Below are 21392 nucleotides of genomic sequence, written 5' to 3'. Positions count from 1 at the left end.
TTACCGCTTCTCCAAGGAGCGATATGTCCCAAATTCCCATTCTCTATCTGAAGACCCAACCATCTCCCTCTTGAACCCCTCTCCCTCCAGATCTTCCAATCACTGAACAACCTAGTCCTATTCTCTTTTTCCAACGCTAACGTTTCACTCCTCAAAGATGGAGTGAGATGTGGTGAATAGGCATCACTGATTAATCTTCATGTATCTTCTGCGTGTTCTCTCGTCTTGTAAGGGATGACATCCAATATACTACCAGGTATATCTTTCGGAAGAATTTCAAGCCTATTGCTATAACCACTAGAATCGAAATGATCGAATAGTGTTTTCGAGATGATTGATACGACATGTAAAGCGTACATCTCCATTCCTTCCTTCGACAAATCTATACCTCCAGATGGTGAACTGACCAATTGACTTCTCAAAGTTCCTTCGGCCAATTTTGAATCATTCAAATCCAAATTCATGGATTCTCTTCTGGGTAACCAAAAATCCTGCGTAGATTGTGGACATCCTCTCAAATAGAAGGTCAAAAACGACTTACATTCCATAGCGAATTTGGTACTCCATGGTTTGTCCAAGAATGACTGGATGGGAGCTGCCAATAACCGATCTCTTGTATGCCTGGTCAAACCCTTATACTTCAGGGCCGTAGTGAGCTGATCATAGTCTATTACGCCCCAAATACAGGTTTCTTCCCAATCTCTCGAAGAAATCGGTGGATCTCTTGAGAAAGCGAGAATGGCAGATCGAGCGCTGGCTGAGGGGTCGCGCACGATATTTCTTTGTGAAGAGGTGAGTCCACCATACTCTGATATCAGATTTTCTCGCTCAACACGCCTTTCTTGTCGAGCAACTTCTGCTGCGTCTTCTATATCTAGAGTCATTAGCTTCTCATGGTACTGTACGTACAAATACTACACATACCTTCTTGATCATCGTCCGATGAGTAGGGGTCCAAGGGCAATGCGTTTTCTGCCATTCCGTCAGATTCGAAATGACAGTTTATCCGATATCTAATGATCTTAAGGTGTAGTATACTGGACACTATACTTCTACAGTGAAAGAAATGAACCTATCTGGGTGCAATACTATGATGTGGATGTACATAAGATTGACCTGTTTTTCCATTGTGAGGACATCCTACAATAGCATCAGTGTCCTTCCATTTTCAAAGGAGGTATTTCGGACAATCAAAGAATGCCTCAGCGAGCGTCAGTGCATCATCGGGGGTGAGAGCATCCTCGGAGCTTGTACAGAAGCCCCCACGACAACGGGGACATAGTATTACAATTGACATATTCTACCTTCCCATGCATGTTCCACCAAGGTAATTTAGTATATCATACAACTTTTCCGTTTGTTCGATACAAAATAAAGTACAAATGGCAATCCGAATATATGCTTTATCTGTCGTGTTATATCCATTCTGTATCTCCCAGTAAAATAGAGGTTAATCAGATCAACTCATCAACCCCTCTATAGGGGGGTACACTCTTTGCTCTCATAGCTCTTCCATACCCCGTACCCAAGCTCATCCCTAATCCTGATGATGATGGTGAGGATTCATCATCTGTTGTACCCGTACGGGTGGTACCAAATATAACATCTAACAAACCTCTATTCTTATGCTTTTTCGATTCTTTCTCTTTCTCTTGGTCAACTTCAACATGCTTTACATCTAGCGCGATCTGATCACCCATTTCAGGCGATATAACAGGTAATGGAACGTGTTTAACCTTTATCGAATTATTGCGCGATTTGATTTGCTGTAATTGTAATATCGATGAATTCGAATGATTCGAATCTTTAGATCTAGGTCTACCTCTCTCCTCTTGTACTCCCCTTTCATCTTCCGACGAGTTGTTCTCTGTTCCGGTCTCCGGGTCAGCCGCGGATGGAGCCAAGCTCGGTCTTCTGATTGTCATAGGTGACAACAGGTTCAAATCGCTATTACTGTTGCTGTTCATATTCGGTTTAATATCCAAAGCTTTCTTCAGTATAGGGTATGATCGAGGATCAGACAAGTGAACGATGATTTTCCCTTCATTATGCCCACCAAGACCAACGCCATTGTGATGAGGGTGATAGGAGTACCCTAGACTGGATTGTCTTGACCTACTAGACGCTCTCGAGAGAGGCTGTAGCTGACCAGGAGTAACATCCGGTGGCGAATCAGATAGGGAAACTTGTCTGCTCAGTGGGGATAGCGGTGCAGTGTGTATTGACGAAGTGGTCGAGACTCTCGTGAGAGGTTGTCTGGGATGAGCGGAAGGAGCATGAGACACGGATCTTCTATACCCCGGTCGATTCGGAGGTGGTCTAGAAACTGACACGGATCTAGCGGGGAAGGCATAATTCTTGTTGGGAGTAGTAGTAGCCGTGTGTTGAGTAGTGGTGGAAGTGACAGGATGTAAGGGTGCTATGCTACCTCCCCAGCCATCTCTATACGAGGTGAAAGTCTCCACGGAACCTCTCCGTTTATCTAATATCGGTGAGGCTTGCGGTGGATGCACGAACTCCAATTTAATATAACATCTCAGCACTCTTTTAGGCGATTTGTCTCTTGTTCGAACCTGAGAACCATTTGTGGGATTTTGAGACCTTCTGGAAGGTGGTAACGATACGGAACGCTGTTGGGGGGATGTCGGTGCTGAATTTAAGGGAGGTGGCTTTTTATGAAATGAAAATAGAGAAGGGAACCACCCTATCTGAGGATCGTTCGGTGTGGTCGGTTGACTATCAGACGGTGTGTCATAAGGGACATTCATGACTAACTGAAAAATCGTGTCTTCTTTTCCGATTGTTATATTGGTTGGGGTAGTAGGCGTAGAAGGTGTCGAAGGACGCTGAGTGGTCGGTAAGAGGTGATATAAGATTCCAGCAGAACGTAAGAGATATTTTATATAACTCTTGCATCGTCTTTCACTTTCGCCCATCGGATTTCTCAGGATAATCTGATCTTTCTTAATTTTCCCTTTTTTCCCATGTGAGTTTGTATTCGTGGAATCCTGATCATCGAGCCAGATAGGTAGCGTATATTTGATCTCACTTTCTATGAAAGAAGTCGATTTGAACCTTCTACTTTGTTCTTTCTCATCCCAATCCGATACCCTCTGTTTGATCTTATCGCCCAGCTGGTAGAGGCCAAACTTGTGCATCCTAACCTTGCCATCAATTTCGAGGAAATCTCTCATCGCCCTTCTAACCCTGCTCCATTCTTTCTTCTCGAAATCTAGGTCTAGGTTGGAGGACGACGATGATTTAGGTGGTCGCCAAGGCGAATGAGGAGGGTACATCTCGTCTAATTCCTGTAGACGATCTCTAACTCTTTCCCTCATCACGTACGGTGAAGTGTGCTTGGGTCCTAACGGGAATTTGACTTGAAGTAAGAGGGATAGTACGGTCAAGGCTATGCACCAGATATCCAGCTCGGGACCATAGTATGTTACTTCTCCAGGTGGTTTTGCGAGGGCCTGTACAATTTCCGGACTCTGCAACCAAGTCAAGTCAATCACATCGTCCAAGTCATCAGGGCACCTATCATCGAAGCTCTACCAACTCACATGGAAAGCGGGACTACCACAACAAGTGGTCAATTTCGGTTCACTCGCCGAAAATCGAGTTGCAAGTCCCAAATCCAATATCAAGATCTCCCCAGTCTCCACGTCCACCAGGACGTTATCACCTTTTAGGTCTCTGTGACATACCCTCCCTTCCTCGTGTAATGTATCTCGTACGACCGAAACCAATTGATCGAGGATATAGGCTGCTCTGGATGGTTGGAGCGGCAGGGAATGAGCTGGTAGGGGCACATGCGAAGAAGCGTATTGTTCTGAATCACCATGAATATCAGCATCTTTGCACCTATCTGTTGAACTGACTAATGAACGCACCGATGAGATAAAAATGACCTTCTGTTCTCACCCATCCTTCTACCCCTATCAAACATGGATGGCTAGGTAGTTCTGCTAGCAGCGTAGGTTCTCTGAGTAATCTAGCCGAGATCAAGGGATGATGGGGATACAGCGGTGTATGTTTGAGTGCGTACTGCATATACCGCTCACATCAGCATACTTCATGGAATGTTATAGAATGAGTGATCATCACTCACGTAAACGCCATCTGCACCCAGTACTTTATACACTGTACTGAATTTCCCTTTACCCAATATTCCTCCTGAAGACGAATGTAGGTAGGTGTACTCCGTTATACCGTGTTTGAGCAGATGATCAGGATTAGGAGCGATAACAGGATCTTCATGGTGCTACGTCACGATACATAATATCAGTACCGATTTGATATCCCTTAATAGCTACCATCCATGGGAATACGTGATCATATACTCACCTTGACCAAATCATCCCATTTGATTAAAGGTAAACCAACCCCAAAGGGCGAAACACCCCTTCCACTACTCCGATTCCTACTTCCCCTTCCTCTGCCAGAGGGTGATGATCCCCTACCAGTCCCATACACGTATAACGTCCCTGCTCCGGGATGTGGTTGAGTCATCTCGTCCTTTGGCATCGTTTCGATAACTGATTTACGCTCTTTTGACTAAGACTGGATTATGGTCATAAGGTGAACGATGTCATGACGATTTCATTGTCCCGACTCGTTCTACTGTTGATGTGTTGATGTGTTGATTGAATCCACGTCGGCGGTTGATATGATATTTTGATCCTTTCTAATCCGGGTTGGAGGTTGTCACAACTTGTTGAAAGGAGAGAAGCAATCACTTTCGTGTTCTGTATGTTGTTCTTTCAACTCCCCTTCTCCTCTATTTCATCTGTCCTATACGATGTATTGGTGAAAATCCTTTTCAGAGCACTCGTCCAGTCCAAACCAAGCGAAGTTGTGAAACAGGTGAAGACAGACAGATAGATAACCTTGTTGTTAAGTACAAGCGAGATGTTCCGACTTGCTTTCAGTTTGAGGTTCGCTTAATTGATCGTTGCTTGTGCCGTCCTACTGTTCGTATCCAATTATTCCTATCTACAATATCTTGCAATCCTCACTTCTGTCTCTACTGGTATATCTGTCAAGTCGAATGGTATGTCTAGTATCCAAGTAATCTCCAAGCACCTTCGGTAGTGGAAGTGACACAGACATGAATCCATCCCATCTCATTCAATCATTCATACCTCGTCTATCTGTATCTCTCATTCTGGTAATGTCTTGGCTGTCCTACCGGCGTTACCGAAGACTGAGGAGATAAGAAACTTACACAGGACCAAGATAAGGCATCGTTTAGCACCTGGATTAATGACGTATCATTCCCACTCTACCCTGGCTGATCATATCAGCCGATTGAAAACGAGTGATCTGATTTGACGATATGGAACTGGATGAAACGCCCGGATAATTAGGGATTGGTCACGCGCCACCATCACAGTTGGACAATAAAGGGTCCTTTCCATTGGGTGTTCTGGGTGTTCTGTTCCTGACTTTAGCTCCGGCTTGGAATCAGGTTTACATCATCAGCAATGCCACCATTTGGGCCGAGGTGTGGTGAAAATCTGCATGTTATAAGGTAGCATGGTCATGATGTATATCTCGCACTCAAATAGGACAAGTACATATACAGAGAACGAAGATGGAGAAGGAATGCAAAAAAAAGGGAATCCTTTCTGACAAGATACGAACGGATGAGAGAAACAAATATGAAGATAAAAGTATACGCTATGGAAAGAGAAAAAAGAGATTGTTGATGATGTCTCATTCACTCTGCAATGTGGTAGTGCAAAAGCAACTCTTTCGCACCCGATTGATGTTCTACTTCTTCATCCCCACCCAACCTTTCTTCCCCGTCCAGCCCCCATTCCCAACCAAATACCGATGATCAACCAGCACCTCCGCCGTGGGTCTATCACCAAGTTCCAACTCCAAACAACACTTCACAAAATCCATCGCATCTTCCAATCTTCCTCCACCATCAGATTCCAAACCTTCATCCTCATGTCCATTCTTACATCGTTCCTCCAATACTTGGACAGCTCTCGAATCCGGGTCGGTCAATCCTTCCAAGACCTCATCGGGTAATTCCGAGAATGGAGTTTCGCCAACGAGTAAGACATAGCCTACTACTCCCAATGCCCATATATCCTGTTCTTTCCCACCGTACATCTCTCCTCGGAGGATCTCAGGTGAGGCATAATGAAGTGTACCGGAGAAAGTATCCCATCGTTTCCCAGGTCTCCAGTGGGCGGCCGAACCAAAATCTATCAATTGGCATCGTCCTTGTCCGTCTAATATCACATTCTCATCTTTGATATCTCGGTGAACGATTCCGTTGGCATGAAGGAATCGCACAGCATCGGTAAGTTGACCAAGTAAGGATCGTACTTCGAAGGGCTCTAAGCCGGTCGGAGAGGACTCCACTCGGTCGAATAGATCTAATCCAGTACCGAATCGAGGCATTACCACTGCAGAGATTGCGAAGTTAGCATTGTACAAAAATATAGTCTCCTTCGGCAGTATGATCATCCTCAGACAGGCCTCGACCTTTCGAAAGGATATTGTAGATACACTCACAATAGTAGAATTCCCTATCCTCGAAGAAATCCAATAATTTCCCAATATTCGGATGTCCCCTCTCAGGGCTAGTCTTGATCTCCGCTGCAATATATTTCTGCGTCGATACAAAAGAGTCCGCGTCTTTGTCCGAGTGAGCCGAAGACCAGTTGGATTCTGGTGTTCTGAAGGAGGAGCTCCCTTGACTAGTTGGGCTATCTGCAGTTGGTAACGTTGGCGATTCGTCAGGTCGAGCTCTCGCTGGGTCCCAGGGAAGGGGTTTGTTGGGTTTGTGATATAGTAGATGTCGGAGTTGATCCATCACGTGGACTATGAGATTCATCAGTGACTGGATCTATTATACTAACAACCGTGATGTTACTTACGCTCAACTGGAATTGGACCAAGGACTTTATGCCTGCGATGCGAATTTGTCAGCTGTTGCATTAGAATCGGCTACTTTCTCAACTGCACTCACTTCTTCCAGCAATCCGCCAGGATCCTGGCCTTAATGATATACTTAATGATCACTTCCTCCTAAATACATATTCGTCAGCTAGTCCTTCGCTATCATGAAAACGCCAACTCACTCCTACAGGTTCTCCTTTCGGTCCCTTGACCTTCCCTCTCATCACCAACCCATAGGCCCCTTTACCCGCCTCTTTCAGAATCACATAATCGTCTATACCTCTTCCCCCAATTCCTCCAGCAGTTTCGTCCGTCGGCGTCGGACACTCGCTAGGCGCAAGCGTAGACGGGGCGGTGGATATCGTCGAGTCAAGTCTGGGGAATTGCGGTATACTATTCGCACTGGAGGGTCTGGATTCCGGAGCGGGAGATCGGAAGGGCGAGAAGGATTGCAATGAGGGGTTCCTATCCATTTGAGGTCTAGTCTGAGGTGGTAATGCCGTTGAAGGGGGTATGGCGAATGGTTGAACGACCCTACCAGCTACCAGTGATACTCTGTTGGTATCCCTTCTTCGAGGAGATCGAGGTGACATAGGTGGAGAAGCATCTTTACCTAAAGATTTCTCGACTGAAGGATGTCTAGATCTAGAAATTGACTTTGCATAATCCCTTATCGACGCTAGACTTGCTGGTCCAGGTACAGTGGGGGTAGGCGACGTAACGTTGTTGGGCGTTTCCGCAGGTGAAGTCGCTGATGAGGAAGGGGTCTGCAGACCGGACGGCGCATTCACTGGTGAAGCTTGTAATGGTGAAGGTTTGAACGTTGCTGAGGGGATGCTAAGTGGAACTTTTGGTTTTCCAGGTAAAGATATGCTCTTCATCTGGGAAAAGGTGTTTTCGAATGGATTGGATGGTTCAGATTTCCCATGCAATACAGGGTCAGCAGAAGTTGATCGAGTCGTCATATCAGACGGATCGATCCTGACTTCAGCCGATGCGGGGGGAGTGGAGCCTAAAGCTAAACCAGATCCGATGACTTGGACTCCACCGCCCCATCCGTTACTCTCATCAAGCGGTGGTGAATGTTTATCAGCCTCCAGTTCCTCATCAACCATTGAAAGCAATTTCTCCCTTTCTAATTCCCTCTTCGTCTTGGTTCTAGGTAAAGCGGGGGCGTCACCGGGCTTTTTAATCACTCGTAGACTATCTCGTCTACCGATAGAAGCGAATCTTGCAGGCGGGTCCGCATTGGGATCAGCCAAGATTATATCCTCATCATCGTCGAAAGTCTTGTGGTGGTACGCATCGTGATCATGGGTAGAATCAACCGGTGTGACTGGGGTGGAATGAGTAGTCAACTTGGTGGGTGAATCATCAATCGAAGTTGCCACTTTATCAGCTACAGGCATAATCGGGCTTGGTGCTATTATTACAGGGTTGAAGACTTGGATATTGGATCTGGAGGTTTTAAATTGTATCTCTTGACTCTCATCTGCTGGAGAAAGTACCGGTGAGCCAGGATCAGGGGTATGTTGCTTTTCCGATCCCAGAAATTCTGCCGATACAGAAGTATGCAGAGCAGGTCGTTTATGAGTGCTCCTTCGAGGTGAATTCTGTCGGTCCGGCTTGAGAAGCATACTGGACGATATCGATCTTGATCTTCCTTGCCCACTTCCACTTGCACTGTCGACTGATCCTTTCCCTTCATCTTCTGAGCTAGACCCGCTGAACGAAGGCTCCATATCTCTACTCTGATGATTCTTATTTCCCGTCCCATGTATCTCTTGCCACTCTGGCGTTGTCTGCAAATCCCTCCATTCTTGAGTTGTAGGCGTGAAAACCATAGCGGGTCCATGATGTTCTGGTATCGATCCTTCTGGACTTGATCCGCCATGATGGAAGGTAGGCGGGAGGTGAGTTTGCAGGAAATGCTGATTGGGAGAGAGGGATATTGATACTCCTGGATTAGATTGAGGAGGCCCAGGACCGTTGGTAGGTAATGTGAGGTTCCGACGGACGTAGATAGGAGATGTATGTGGAGAGGTGATTGATCGAGATCGAAGGACAGGTGAATGTTCAGGTGAATTTGCCGTCGATCCGTCCCGTGATGGTGGGCGTGAGTGTAAGTGGTGGTAGTAACGAGCGCTGTCAATTACAAATCAGTTGTATGAGCTATCTCTCGATTCCTCTACGCTAGCTAAAACTCACGAATTATCCCAAACATTATCTTCTCCACCTTCGTCCACACTAGGCTTTCTATGAGGATCGCTCACATGTCTCTTCCATCCATCTCTACTCGCCGATCTGAATCTCCTTCTACTACTCGATCCAGGTTGGTCCTCAGCCAAATCCAACTGTTCCACCTCGTCATCCAGCTCATCTTCATCCTCATCATCGTCTAGACTCGTAAATCCACCGAAAGAGACCAAATCGCCATGACTCTTACTTCCATGAGGGTTCGACGTGAATTTGATAGCTGATCCGCTCGACGCAGCTCTGACTCGAGACATCAACACTCCCGATCGATGTCTTCGTGGGTTAGGTGGTGGAGGTATAGCTCGATGGAGGTGTGATGGACCGGCTTGCGAGTTCTGACGTTCGTTTTCGTCCACATCTTGGTAGGCATGATAATGCTGGTGTTGTGAGTTAGGATGGGGAGGAGGTGCGGGTGTCCGTATAGGAGAGGTCGGTGTAGGATAATTAGCGGCAGATTGTTTTAATCCGATATTTATACCTAATTTCGCGTCATCTTTCGATTTCGGTGAGAACTGATTGACCTCTGGAGAATCGGTCAGATCGAAAGTGTCTATTGGTGATTTCTCATTCAACACTGAATCAAGTGAAGATAATCCTTCATCAGCTCCAAGAGCAATGATGGGCATGATGCCTCCTTTCCTTCGTTACTCCAGCAACCCAAACCAAACCAGACTTGATTCTAAGATTTATTTATCGACGACGATTATATATGATCGGTGGCGGATACTGATATTGATCGTTACGATGATATGAACATGAACATGAACAAAAAGGATGATGTTGTTGATGTGCGTCAGATGATATCCTACGTATTGCTGTGATTGATTTTGCTGGAAATGGAGAATAGGTGAAATCGAGTTAGCTATCTGTCTCCCCAAAAACAAAGAATAATCCGAATATGTGTGGGTGTATCACGTTGTTACAATGAGTCAAGCCACGAAAGTATTGGAGGGAGGAATGTGTTTGATGTTGGTCTAGTATAATTTAAATAGGAATTCAAACTCGATACAATCCATCGGACCGAGAGATAGATCGCACTAAAACGTGTGTGTTTGACAACAAACACCAAAACAAAGAATGATGTACTACTGTACGATCAAGATGTGCCTTTATACTCGTATGTGCTTTATACTCGTATAAAAGAGAAGAACGCGCGTAAAGCGTATGTATGAAAAGAGGAAAAAGGGGTGTTCGAGATGGCTTTTGTCTTGAAAGGATCTTATGTGGGTTTACAGGAATGGTGAAAGATCCAGACTTGATTCAAATGACTTACCGATCTTCCTCTTCCTATCTTATTCCATCATGTGTTCGTGTTTTCCTTCCTACAACATCGATGGGGTTATCTAGCCTCTAGGTCGTCTTGTTGTATGATTAATGACAGACCACGATGATGGGAGATGTGATATGTATAGGTATAGGTATATTAGGCAGTGATGATGAAGATTTGAACGGGGAGTTGAGTCTTGGAGGTGAGTGGAGTAAAACACTCACTCTGGGTCAAGGGTCGGCCGTATTAAACGGGGTATAGGCGGACCAGACCGATCAATTGATTACGAATTAAACACATTTATAGTTCAATCTACCCATTCCCGATATAGTTTGTAATGGATCATTAGGAAATACTTTGTAATGCCTTCGGGCCAAGATTTCGATTTCAACTTGGAATCAAGGTGATCGATCGACACCAAATAAACGGTAAGTAAAAGGTATGATGAGTAAACAATTTGCTTGGTCCCCTTCTTCTGGCTTGGTGCCAAGATTCACAATAGCAAATGCTGTGTTGGCAACCTTGACTTTCATGGCATTATAAGCTTACAAGTACATTTTGTTGTGTGAACGACGGTGATCGCACACCAAAGGCTCAAATGTCTTACAGTAGATATCGACCACCCCCAAAGACTTGTTTATCAATCGCTCATCATTATACATGCATTTCCATGATTATCTGTTATTTTCTATACCTAGCTAATTTTTCTTCAATGATTAATGGAGATGATACTGCAGTGTACGTTGTTCCTTCCAATCAATTTAAAATACTATTACAAAATGTCTTCTACCAAGATGCTATCCGTCTGTGCTACCGACTCCATAGTCTCCGATCCCAACTGGATCATTGAACCTCCCACCCCGAAAGGACAAAAGATAGTAAAATAAGTGATCAAACAACCCTAGGTCTCGCTTCCACTTATGGACTAGTTGAAATTACTAGCACTCCCATTTCCATTCATCTGTTCCCACGTAGCGATGGCAGATTTGGGTGTGGGACATTTATATAATCTTACTGTTCCGGAGGCATCGAAGCCACCTGCGGCGATCATCATTTCAACCTGGAGACGAACGAGTAATTAGTTGAAAACTTAAATACGGCTGGGGACTGATGCACGGATCATACGGTCGGTCTTTGGGAGAACCATCGAACTCACAGGATGGAATACCAGAGAAGCGGCGCTAGGCATAAACCCATTGATCCTATGACTATGTAGAGGATTGTTATACGCCGGTGAGGTCGGTAAGTTTAACTTGGCCAATCGGATCGGATGCAAGGGATCACTAAATCCTGTAATTTCTAACTCTTGTCTTGTCGAATGCGAAGTCAAGGCGGATGTCCTATACCACCCAAAATAATCAATGAATGGTTTTTACACGCATATTTCAAGTTCCACTTACCTAGCCAGGACAGACGCTCCGGTATGTACAGCCAAAGCCATCAGACCATCGTCCCTTCTCGGTATAGTATACAGTGGTTCATCAGGTTTTCTCACGTCCCACACTCGGACTTCACCATCCATACTGTGAGCGGAATAATATAAGCAACATCAGTGACGGGTAAAGTGACAACAAAGGTGACGCCCAGTCTGCCAAGGAAAACCGCTCACCTTCCAGTAACCAGTTCCCGCATACTACCTCTCTGCAGATGTACACTCTGTATCCAGATCTTATGCTGTCTCCAAGTCCTCAACACGACTTCGCCAGCATCTTCCGCACGCTTATCGAACAATCTGACTACTCCATCTCCGAATCCAGCTACGAATACATTCCCTTCAGGTTCGTCCGACGCAATGGCCGTCAGGTTCGCTCCGGCTTGAGTAGCGATATCCTATTCGAAATCTCAAATCAGCCATTTGACCCCTATCGAACGGTCGGCAAGCATAACCGTGGACCATAGGGATTTTCTTGGTGTCGATACTCACCCTCAGATGTCTCTCTACAGTAGCATCCCACAACCTAACCACTTTCATATCCCCTCCAACTAACAAATGTCCTTTCTGCTGCTCCCAGGCGGTCAAAACACCACTGCTGTGGGCTACGGGATGTATCTCCGATACTGCTCGGAAAGTAGATGCCAGCGCAGTTTCATTGGGAGTCTCGTAATCTCGGAAAATCCTGATACTTCCTTCGGCTAACGGGGACGAACAGAATTGGTCATTCAGCATATCTTGTAATTTTCATTGAAGGGTGAAGAGATAGAATGAAAGGCGCAATATAGGATCATGAGATCATACTCACTGGACGCAGTAAGCATCAAACTACTTGCCATTTCATTAATGAAATGTACCGAAGAGATGCTACTTCCAGGTATATTCTGATTACTAAACTTGTTTAATCTTCTCTTCGATTGCCATTCCCATATACTACATCGCACAGAAGCGAGGTCAGCTATAATCGTGGATGTATTTCGGTTGTAAGTGTTCGTGAGAATCGACTCACCAGACATTATCAGCATCGTCCGTGACGGCTATCACAGGATCATAAGAGTGGAAAGCGAGTTGTAATGGCCAAGAATCATTCTGTAAAGTACCAGCCTCGACGTTCCATACGTGCGTGGCTGTATATCACATAGTCGATTAGCTGTGAACCATTGTCATTAAAAAGGTTCAAATAGTCACCTGCATATCCCTCTGCAGCTCGACTATCTTCTACCATCTGTTCGTTCCTAAGGTGTTTCCAAGCTTGTTCGTTGTAAGTTGTCGAGCCAGGTTCGTCCGCGTCAGGTGCCTAATTGAAATAGTAAATCACATCAATATATCATCAGCCTTCGAAGAACAACATCTCAATGCGGGTTTGTGATGACCTCCTTTCCGTCCGTTTACTCACCTTCATCTGCGGTTCTCTGAAATACTCCATCGCCCAATCGAAGAATCCACTCCTAAGCGGCAAAACATCATCTTTCACTTCTTTCGCTACCATCCCTAAACCCAAATCGTTCGATCTTGGTAGTCCATTATTCCCAAACCTTCCATCAATATCAGTATTAGCTTCCGAACCTTTGGATCTTCTAAAATGTAATCTTTCCATATCTTCTGCCGTCAAAGCTTCCAATACGCTCGAAGCTTTTACTAACTCGCCTGTACCAGCAGTAGCGGATCGAGGTAAGGCAGATCCGTAAGCCGATCTACTCCTTGACGGAGCGTTCGGACCAGGACCAGGAGCAGGAGAAGAAGGTAATATACGTTCGTGGCCATGTTCAGGATAAGGTGATTTATACCCTCCACTATTTTCTGATAAGGGTATTTTCGGTTGAGTGATTTTCATAAATTCATTTTCTTTTTCTTTTTGAGAACTGATCGAATCGGGTGAATCTGGAGGAACGACCAGACCAGTCATACTTGCCAAACTCCTTAGGGCGTTCGCAACGCTTCCACTTCGTTTCAACGTACTGGATCCACTGCCCGTTTCAGAAACGTTGGTATTACTTCGTTGCATTTGAGGAGGTTTGAGTTGAGTGGAGTTGGTCAAAGGTCCATTAGGGAATTTACCACCTTCTGATAAAGCCGCTGAGACCTGTCTAGATAATATTTTGGGACGATTAGAGGAATAATTTTTCTTCAACAGATTTCTTATAGCTGAACCTTTCACTCTTGTAAACGCCGAATCAACCAATAAAGCTATAATGTAGTCTACCACTGTCGAAGCCATCAGAGCAACTTCCGTATGTGGGTCCACCGAAAGATCCAATAGCGTTTCGAAAAGTACCTTGAACGAACTGAGCAGGGTGAGATTGTGTTGATGTTCATGAGGTTCTTTATCTTCGTTTGAAGTCCATTCTTTCAAGGCTTCAGATACTATATCTTCTTCCTCCTCTTCGATATGCGTTCCATTTGATTGTCGCTCCGTTCGCGAGAGATATGCCTCCTGTTCGTAGTATGCCCATGCGGCAGAAACCAACCAACCTCTCCATTCTCTTACCACACAACTGATGACTACGACTAACTCCTTTCGGACCATTGGCGAAGCATCCTCTTTCACTGACATCATACAGGCAAATGCTAATCCCGCTTCAATTTCCAATTGCTGTATATCACTTAAACCCAATTGAGCTCCAGTACCTCCTCCACCTTTCGCATCGGTGCTTTCGACTGGAGCGCTCGATGCTCCCAATAACGTTCCAAAGGCATATAAAGCTGCTGCTCGAACTTCCACAGCGGTACTTCTAAGTGCTCCTAGGAGCTCGTTCTGTCTTTGAGATTGCATAAATAAGGCTTTCGCTTCATCGTAATCCGCCCATAATTGCGCTATGCAAAGTAAACACCAAGTCTTCAATAACCAATCGTCCTCGCCTAATCTAGCTACACACGAATCGAAGACTTGTACACCGAGACAGGCCGTTTGGCCCACACGGAAATTCCGACATAGGATGGATAAGATGAAAGCTGACATTGCACGATGTTCGTTCGCATTGGGTATGACGAGCGATCCAGCTTGGGGGTATGGCGCGAGTATCTGTGTGAAATAGGTGAATCCCGAATCTCGAAGTAGGTCCATTTGACATGATCGATCAATCGCTAGTATCCTAGCCCAGATATAGATCAAGACCGGTTTGAGCTCTACTGCAGGAGACGCGAGGAGTTTCTGAACATAAGGGAATATACCGATAGATAGTGAAAGGTGGACGGCCCATGGACCAAGATCGACAAAACGCGATATCAAGATCAATGCTCGTAGTCGATGTGATTGGGATAACAAGACTTGAAGGACGATAGGTAATTGTTCAGGAGGTGAGCGAGGTATTGGTACACCCTTTTTGGGTCTTGGAGCGAGTCGATTGGGAACGGCTCCACCATGTTGTAGCCAGACTTCGAAAGCTTGAAGATGTTGAGCGAAGAATGTTGATGGCCTATATACGCTCAGGGGAGGTATATTCGACTGACCTGCTTCTCTCGCAGCTTCTAAATCTAACAATTCAGGTAATTGAGCTAGACATGCGTCTACAGCTAAATCCCAAGAATGCCATAGAGGATGATTATGTGCTGAAGGTATTTCAGGTATAGATGTTGGTGTACAGTGATAAGCCGACATTATCCTTTGCGCTAGCAGAAAATTTCTAAACAGCCCAGCGACCAATAGATCCTGTCTGAATAGTCGATTGAACACTTCCCTAGGGAAAGATAACCAAGCTATCGTATCGGTGACAGCGGTGAATATCCAACTGAGTTCTCCTAGGGGAGTACGACGATCCTTCAAATCACCAGGTATACGCATGACCATATCTACCGTTATCCTCGACCTGGGGTCATTGGGATCTAATCCACCATTCCGTCGTAAAGGATCTTGTAGAACGAAATGCCTCAGAGCAGTCTCTATAGGTGAGGTAAGACAACATGTGAAGAGATCTGCTGGTAGATCCGGTGACATCGGTAAAATCTGATTGGCTTGACAAGCGGCTAAATGTAAAGCTTCGGAATAAGGTGAACCAGGAAGACCCTCGGCATGTCCAGCTTGCGCTTGTGCAGCTCTAGCTTCGTTATCCCTCCTTTCGGCAGATTTGGCAAAGTTGTTGAGGATGTTTCCGGCACCTGAACATTCCCATACGTAGATGCAGGGCCTGAATGGATATAATCTACGTCAGTTACATCCTGGTGGAGAGAGTGAAAAGGAAACTCACGATCCCAGCCATTCCTGCAGATCATACAGACTAACAGGAATATACTGTGTATAGTCTATACCATCCGTCAGCTATCAGTCTGTAAAGGATTCTGAGCTGACTCACTCTTATTGAAGACCCATATCTCCCCTGAAGGTGTAGGTTTAGGTACACCATGACCATTATAGTAAAATACCACTCTCTCGTCTTTAGCTGATCTACGCATATTCACGCATTGCTTCTTCGTCTCTTCAATCGATGGGTCTAGAAACTGAGCAATGCAAAACCGTACAGATATCAGCTAGATTCGCGCAAGAAAGTAAGAACGTATGATCTATAGCTTACAGGTTTGTATTTGACTTTGGGATTCAAGGTCTCGAACTGTTGATGTAGGTCTGCCATGCAATACCAATCATCAACATCGATGTCAAATATAAGACAGAAATTGGACTCACTCCTGCCTATAGCTTCTATAGCTTTATTCGAAGGTAGCTGAGTAGGATCAATCCAGCATTCCGTCTTTGCACATGGATTCGTCTTGACTATATCAGGAGGATCTACACCTATATTTAAACAGATGAATAATCCTGCTGTTACAGTCTTCAACTTTGATTTCAATCTCCATGATTTCATTGTTGCTAGTAGGTCCACCATATCATATATCAGCTCATATACTCTCTATGTATGGTGCGCAGGAAGCGAAGAATAAGCTTGAACGATATACTCACACAGATCATTCTCATCCTCTTTAGCTTTCCCCTTCCCTCTATGTCTCTTCGCTGCCCAATACTGCAAAGCAGCCGATATCTCTGTAGGTTCCTCTTCGATCTCATCTAGGAATCCTTCGTGTGGCTCGTACGCTTCGACAGGATAGGCAGGGTAGGCCGAGTGGGGTTGAGAGGTCGACCCTTCATCTCGGGCGTAAGGAAGTGAAGGTGGCTCTGCCATTATTGGTTTGTTCGTGAATGTGATAGACAGATGTGAGTCCGATGCTATAGGTCGATCATTGCAGGTTTCCTCGTTGGCATGTTATACTGTGAGTTGTTGTTGTCGATGATAATGCTCTCTACGCCGTACGCCATATGTCATGAAGCAGCTACTAGTACCACAACTACTACTACTATCTTTACCGAGTTAGCCCCTACATGTCACATGCACCTGTTTATATGCCACCCCCATTTAACAAGGATATCGTGCCTGATGACATTTCAACCGCTTACTCTTTACTCTCTCGATGAACTCGACTCTCAACATTCCTCACTCACATAGCGAGTCAGCAGATACCATATCAACTCAGTCTGCTTTCACAGAGGTATCAGAAGCAGATCATCGAGAAGCATTTCGCAGGTCATATCCAAATTATCCCTTTTTCCTACCTGGATCTACTGGAAGAAAGATACCGCCACCATGTCCGACGACGAATTCATGATGGAGGTGAGTTCCTTACTTCTCCATTTGTGGACTCGCTTTACGTCGAAACGTTCTGATTTCGTACATGAGCTGATCATTCATGGGCGGTTAACATGTATAGGATGCAGCGGATGACGAGGTGAGCTTCTCAACTACATCAGACCCTTAGAGGTAATAAATAGCTCATGACCTTTTACTGCACATTTTAGGAGTACGATTTCGATTACGACGATGATGATGACGAGGAAGATATGGATGGAGCTGGGGATGTGGAGAATCAGTATTACAAGGCAAAAGGTCAGCTTCCCTGTCTCCTTCTGATCCGGGTGAGCAGTAAACTGATATACCCGGCAGCTTTGAAGGAGGATGATTCGGAAGGTGCTCTGAAAGCTTTTAGGACTATCGTGGATGATCAGCCTGAAAAGGGTGAATGGTCAGTGTAGCACTCTCAACATGAATCACTTTCATCCTATTTCATCGATCGTGGATTTCATACATCTTGTCTGTCTCAAGTATGAACCGAAAGATCAAATGCTAATCGGTTAGTATGTCGCTGGTCATAGGGGATTCAAAGCTTTGAAACAGATGACAAAGATGAATTACCTTCATCTCCACCGACCCGAAAAGGCTATAGAAACATATAGAGAGCTATTGAGCTATACCAAGGTAAGCTTTCTTCCTTTAACATTTCTCGATGAAGCGGGTGTAAGCTTATGTATCATATCTATCTGTCAGACACACGTAACGAGGAATTACGCCGAGAAATCGATAAATAATATCCTCGATTATGTCGGTGGGGAAGGAAAGGTCAGTCCGCAATCGAGGGATCATCTTCAGGGTGATCTCCAAACTAACTGGCAAGTATATAGCACGCCGCTCTTTCTCCCAAAGTTCCCTTAGATACGTTAGAAGAGTTCTACGAAGCTACCAGAGTAGCATGTGAGGAAGCTAAAAATGAGGTTGGTTTAGCTTCCACTATAGTTGCCTTTGACCATTCCTTTAACAAGCTGATACCAATTTTTGAATAGCGATTATCAACGAAGTCGAATCTGAAATTGGCTAAGTTGTGGTTAGACAGGAAAGAATACGGTAGATTGACACCTGTGAGCTTCGCATTCGCTAAGACACATGTCATATTGAGCTTACTATTGACCTCTGGAATGATATGCCAGATTTTGAAATCGCTTCACGCTACTTGTGCACCAACGAATGGATCTAGCTCGTCAGATGATCAATCGAAAGGATCACTTTGTAAGCTCTCCTGATACGGACCATTTTATATAGCGAGACAAGCAGCTTACTCCGATACAGTACTTGAACTTTATGCTATCGAGATTCAAATGTATAGCGATTTGAAAGAGAATAGAAAGCTTAAAGTGGGTTATTCCTCAGAATTCCCTCACCGATTTAGCTTACACATTCAATTGATAGGAAATATACAACGCTGCTATGCAGGTGAAGAATGCGATTCCCCATCCTAGAGTGATGGGTGCTATCAAGGAATGTGGTGGAAAAATGTGGATGATGGAGAGTGAGTCAGGTACCATATTCGCGACACTGGTAAAGAAATGTAGCTGATATCCCGTCTGTATATGACAGAGGCATGGGCGAAAGCTTCAACGGATCTTTTCGAATCATTCAGACAATACGACGAATCAGGCTCTACCCAGCGTATACAGGTTCTCAAGTATCTGGTATTGACTTACATGTTGATGGGGAGTGAGATCAATCCTTTTGATTCGCAAGAGACCAAGCCGTGAGCTTCCCCAGTCTGGGTCATCGTATTCCAGGATATAGCTCATGATTTTGGTGAACAGGTATAAGAACGATCCTCAGATCATTGCTATGACTAGTTTGGTCACTGCCTATCAGCGAAGAGATGTCAAAGAAGCTGAGAAGATATTGAAGGGTGAGTATAGTAATAAACGACGAGTAGCTGTGTTATGAATGGGACGTTCATTGGAGCTAATGCTATCTGGATCTGTCGTAGCCAACCGAGCAACCATTACTGGCGATCCGTTCATCAATTACTTTGTGGATGATTTGCTTAGATCGTTGCGAACTCAATATATCATCGATATCATCAAACCTTATACACGGATGGAATTGAGTTCTTTAGCAAAGGTGAGCTGACCCATCCTGCATCGTTTGTGATACCAGCTGATCTCATGTCGGATTAGACACTTGTTATCGCTCGAGGAGAAGTCGAGTCATTGGTAGTCTCGTTGATACTAGATGGTAAGATCAAAGGGAAGATAGATCAAGTGAGAGGTCTGTTGATACTAGACAGATTGTAAGTTTTTATCTTTCACTCTGATGAAGACGAGTATCTGAATAATCGCTGGGATATGCCATGAAATATAGCAATGCATCTTCAAGAGAAAGATATATCGCGTTGAACAACATGACAGCTCAACTTGATCATCTAACTCATAAGATCGAGGTTGACAAGTTAACGAGGGAAGGGGGGGGTAGGAGTGGTGGTTGGGCAGGTGGATTGACTAGCTTCGGTTAAGATGAGACGATGGAGATGGACAGGATGAGTTGTACATACCATACGATAACATGCATGTATCATAGTTCCTACACACAGACAGACGTCATTCAGAGGTCCAAGCTGACCCACAGTACGAGTATGGGTTGTTTGTTTCCAGAACTCCAAAGGTACCCATGGCGTCATCATCACCATCAGTGAACGTCATGTTCGTCGTAAGCTGGTTTTGCTAGACTAGTCTACTCAACCGTTGTCAACAGAGTACAACAGGAGGTGATCCAGGTTGACTGGACTCGGGTGAATATGCATATATATATATATATAAACAAGGATAACGTGATGTTGCTTCTTCTTCTTTACTCCTTCTCATCAGGACCAAATCATAAAATCATAAAATTCTAAAATAACACCAAACAAACTGATCAACAATGTCGAGCGAACATGAACACAGGCAATTGGGTGGATACAAAGCGTGAGTCATACACCTCTTGCTGTTCATCCTGCTTCTTGAAGAATGAATGGAAAGAAAGGAAAGGAAAGAAAGGGGAACCCAAAGAAAGATGAACCACATTCCCTTTTTCCGTCCCATATCACACAAGGATGTCATTACTGATATCCTCCTGTTTATAATTTCGGCAGTACCCTCCACAATCCCAATGTAAGCAACCTAACCCTCTTCTCATTTTAGAAACATGAGCTGACGAGATCGGTCCATCAGACTTCACCCGAAGCCAAAGCCCACGCTGCTCAAGTACTCACCGAAGCAGGAGTAGACCTCTCGAACGATCCTACAGTGTCTACATTCAAAGCTTCCGCTTCTACTACCGATGGACATCATACTCATACCACCCACGATGGACATGCTCATCCTCATGGTGGACATTCTCATAATCATGCGGATGGAAGGGAAGAAATGAAGCATGAACATCATGTTTTAGGTGGATACAAAGCGTAAGCGCTTCTTTCTATATACTCTTGTGTAAAATTATGTTACTTTGTGACGTTTGAGCTGATATTCGTTGATTTGTTACAACTTAGGACATTGTCCAATCCTCACACCTCTGAACAAGCTAAAGAACATGCCGAGAAAGTCCTCAAGGAAGGAACAGAGCATGAACATCATGTCTTAGGTGGTTACAAGGCGTAAGTACGAACATGATATTTTCGAATATTCTTTATCTTTACGTTATTCTGTTGGTACACAAAGGTTGATATTTTCTTTGGTATGCTTTGATAGAACTTTGCACAACCCTAACACATCTGAAGGTGCTAAAGAGCATGCCAAAGAAGTTCTTCAAGAACACGGTTCTTCAGTGGCTTAAGAATGGCAATGATAAATGAATGAGTCGAATAACAGTTGAACGAGTGAGAATTCAAGTGAATGGTTCGTAGCATAATGATACTTAATGATGACAGATGAAAATGCGAATGACCTCTCATGTCCCATAT

At 44.6% G+C, this 21392-nt stretch overlaps 6 protein-coding genes across 6 annotated transcripts; 2 read left to right on the top strand and 4 right to left on the bottom strand.

Annotated features, from left to right (window-relative positions):
* Positions 1 to 197: 197 nt before the first annotated feature.
* Positions 198 to 979, bottom strand: I203_102311 (uncharacterized protein; the record flags this gene model as incomplete). The annotated part of the gene is made up of 2 exons (XM_019146820.1): positions 198 to 868; positions 925 to 979. The coding sequence occupies 2 exons, from the start codon at positions 977 to 979 to the stop codon at positions 198 to 200; spliced, it is 726 nt and encodes a 241-aa protein (XP_019004353.1).
* Positions 980 to 1454: 475 nt separating this feature from the next.
* On the bottom strand, positions 1455 to 4527 carry I203_102310 (uncharacterized protein; the record flags this gene model as incomplete). The annotated part of the gene is made up of 5 exons (XM_019146819.1): positions 1455 to 3491; positions 3564 to 3832; positions 3894 to 4047; positions 4112 to 4264; positions 4348 to 4527. 5 exons carry the CDS (start codon positions 4525 to 4527, stop codon positions 1455 to 1457), a joined length of 2793 nt encoding a protein of 930 aa, XP_019004352.1.
* A 1248-nt stretch (positions 4528 to 5775) lies between these two features.
* On the bottom strand, positions 5776 to 9803 carry I203_102309 (uncharacterized protein; the record flags this gene model as incomplete). Its single annotated transcript, XM_065517062.1, has 6 exons — positions 5776 to 6425; positions 6535 to 6843; positions 6900 to 6931; positions 6992 to 7050; positions 7104 to 9066; positions 9130 to 9803. 6 exons carry the CDS (start codon positions 9801 to 9803, stop codon positions 5776 to 5778), a joined length of 3687 nt encoding a protein of 1228 aa, XP_065373880.1.
* Positions 9804 to 11369: 1566 nt separating this feature from the next.
* On the bottom strand, positions 11370 to 16987 carry I203_102308 (uncharacterized protein; the record flags this gene model as incomplete). The annotated part of the gene is made up of 14 exons (XM_019146817.1): positions 11370 to 11504; positions 11601 to 11784; positions 11845 to 11967; positions 12054 to 12274; positions 12369 to 12577; positions 12685 to 12809; positions 12886 to 13003; positions 13065 to 13173; positions 13273 to 16000; positions 16061 to 16115; positions 16166 to 16310; positions 16385 to 16434; positions 16495 to 16677; positions 16768 to 16987. 14 exons carry the CDS (start codon positions 16985 to 16987, stop codon positions 11370 to 11372), a joined length of 4605 nt encoding a protein of 1534 aa, XP_019004350.1.
* A 459-nt stretch (positions 16988 to 17446) lies between these two features.
* Positions 17447 to 19964, top strand: I203_102307 (uncharacterized protein; the record flags this gene model as incomplete). The annotated part of the gene is made up of 16 exons (XM_065517061.1): positions 17447 to 17473; positions 17571 to 17588; positions 17659 to 17746; positions 17804 to 17882; positions 18013 to 18115; positions 18185 to 18256; positions 18319 to 18408; positions 18478 to 18552; positions 18622 to 18700; positions 18761 to 18825; positions 18881 to 18980; positions 19049 to 19205; positions 19267 to 19358; positions 19440 to 19573; positions 19630 to 19742; positions 19814 to 19964. 16 exons carry the CDS (start codon positions 17447 to 17449, stop codon positions 19962 to 19964), a joined length of 1443 nt encoding a protein of 480 aa, XP_065373879.1.
* A 407-nt stretch (positions 19965 to 20371) lies between these two features.
* On the top strand, positions 20372 to 21265 carry I203_102306 (uncharacterized protein; the record flags this gene model as incomplete). The annotated part of the gene is made up of 5 exons (XM_019146815.1): positions 20372 to 20415; positions 20583 to 20601; positions 20662 to 20894; positions 20982 to 21086; positions 21181 to 21265. 5 exons carry the CDS (start codon positions 20372 to 20374, stop codon positions 21263 to 21265), a joined length of 486 nt encoding a protein of 161 aa, XP_019004348.1.
* Between the last annotated feature and the right edge of the window lie 127 nt (positions 21266 to 21392).

The sequence above is a fragment of the Kwoniella mangroviensis genome (assembly GCF_000507465.2).
Source record: "Kwoniella mangroviensis CBS 8507 chromosome 1 map unlocalized Ctg01, whole genome shotgun sequence".
Taxonomy (NCBI): domain Eukaryota; kingdom Fungi; phylum Basidiomycota; class Tremellomycetes; order Tremellales; family Cryptococcaceae; genus Kwoniella; species Kwoniella mangrovensis.
The sequence above is the reverse complement of the archived record's forward strand: the minus strand, read 5'-3'. Positions and strand labels throughout refer to the sequence as shown.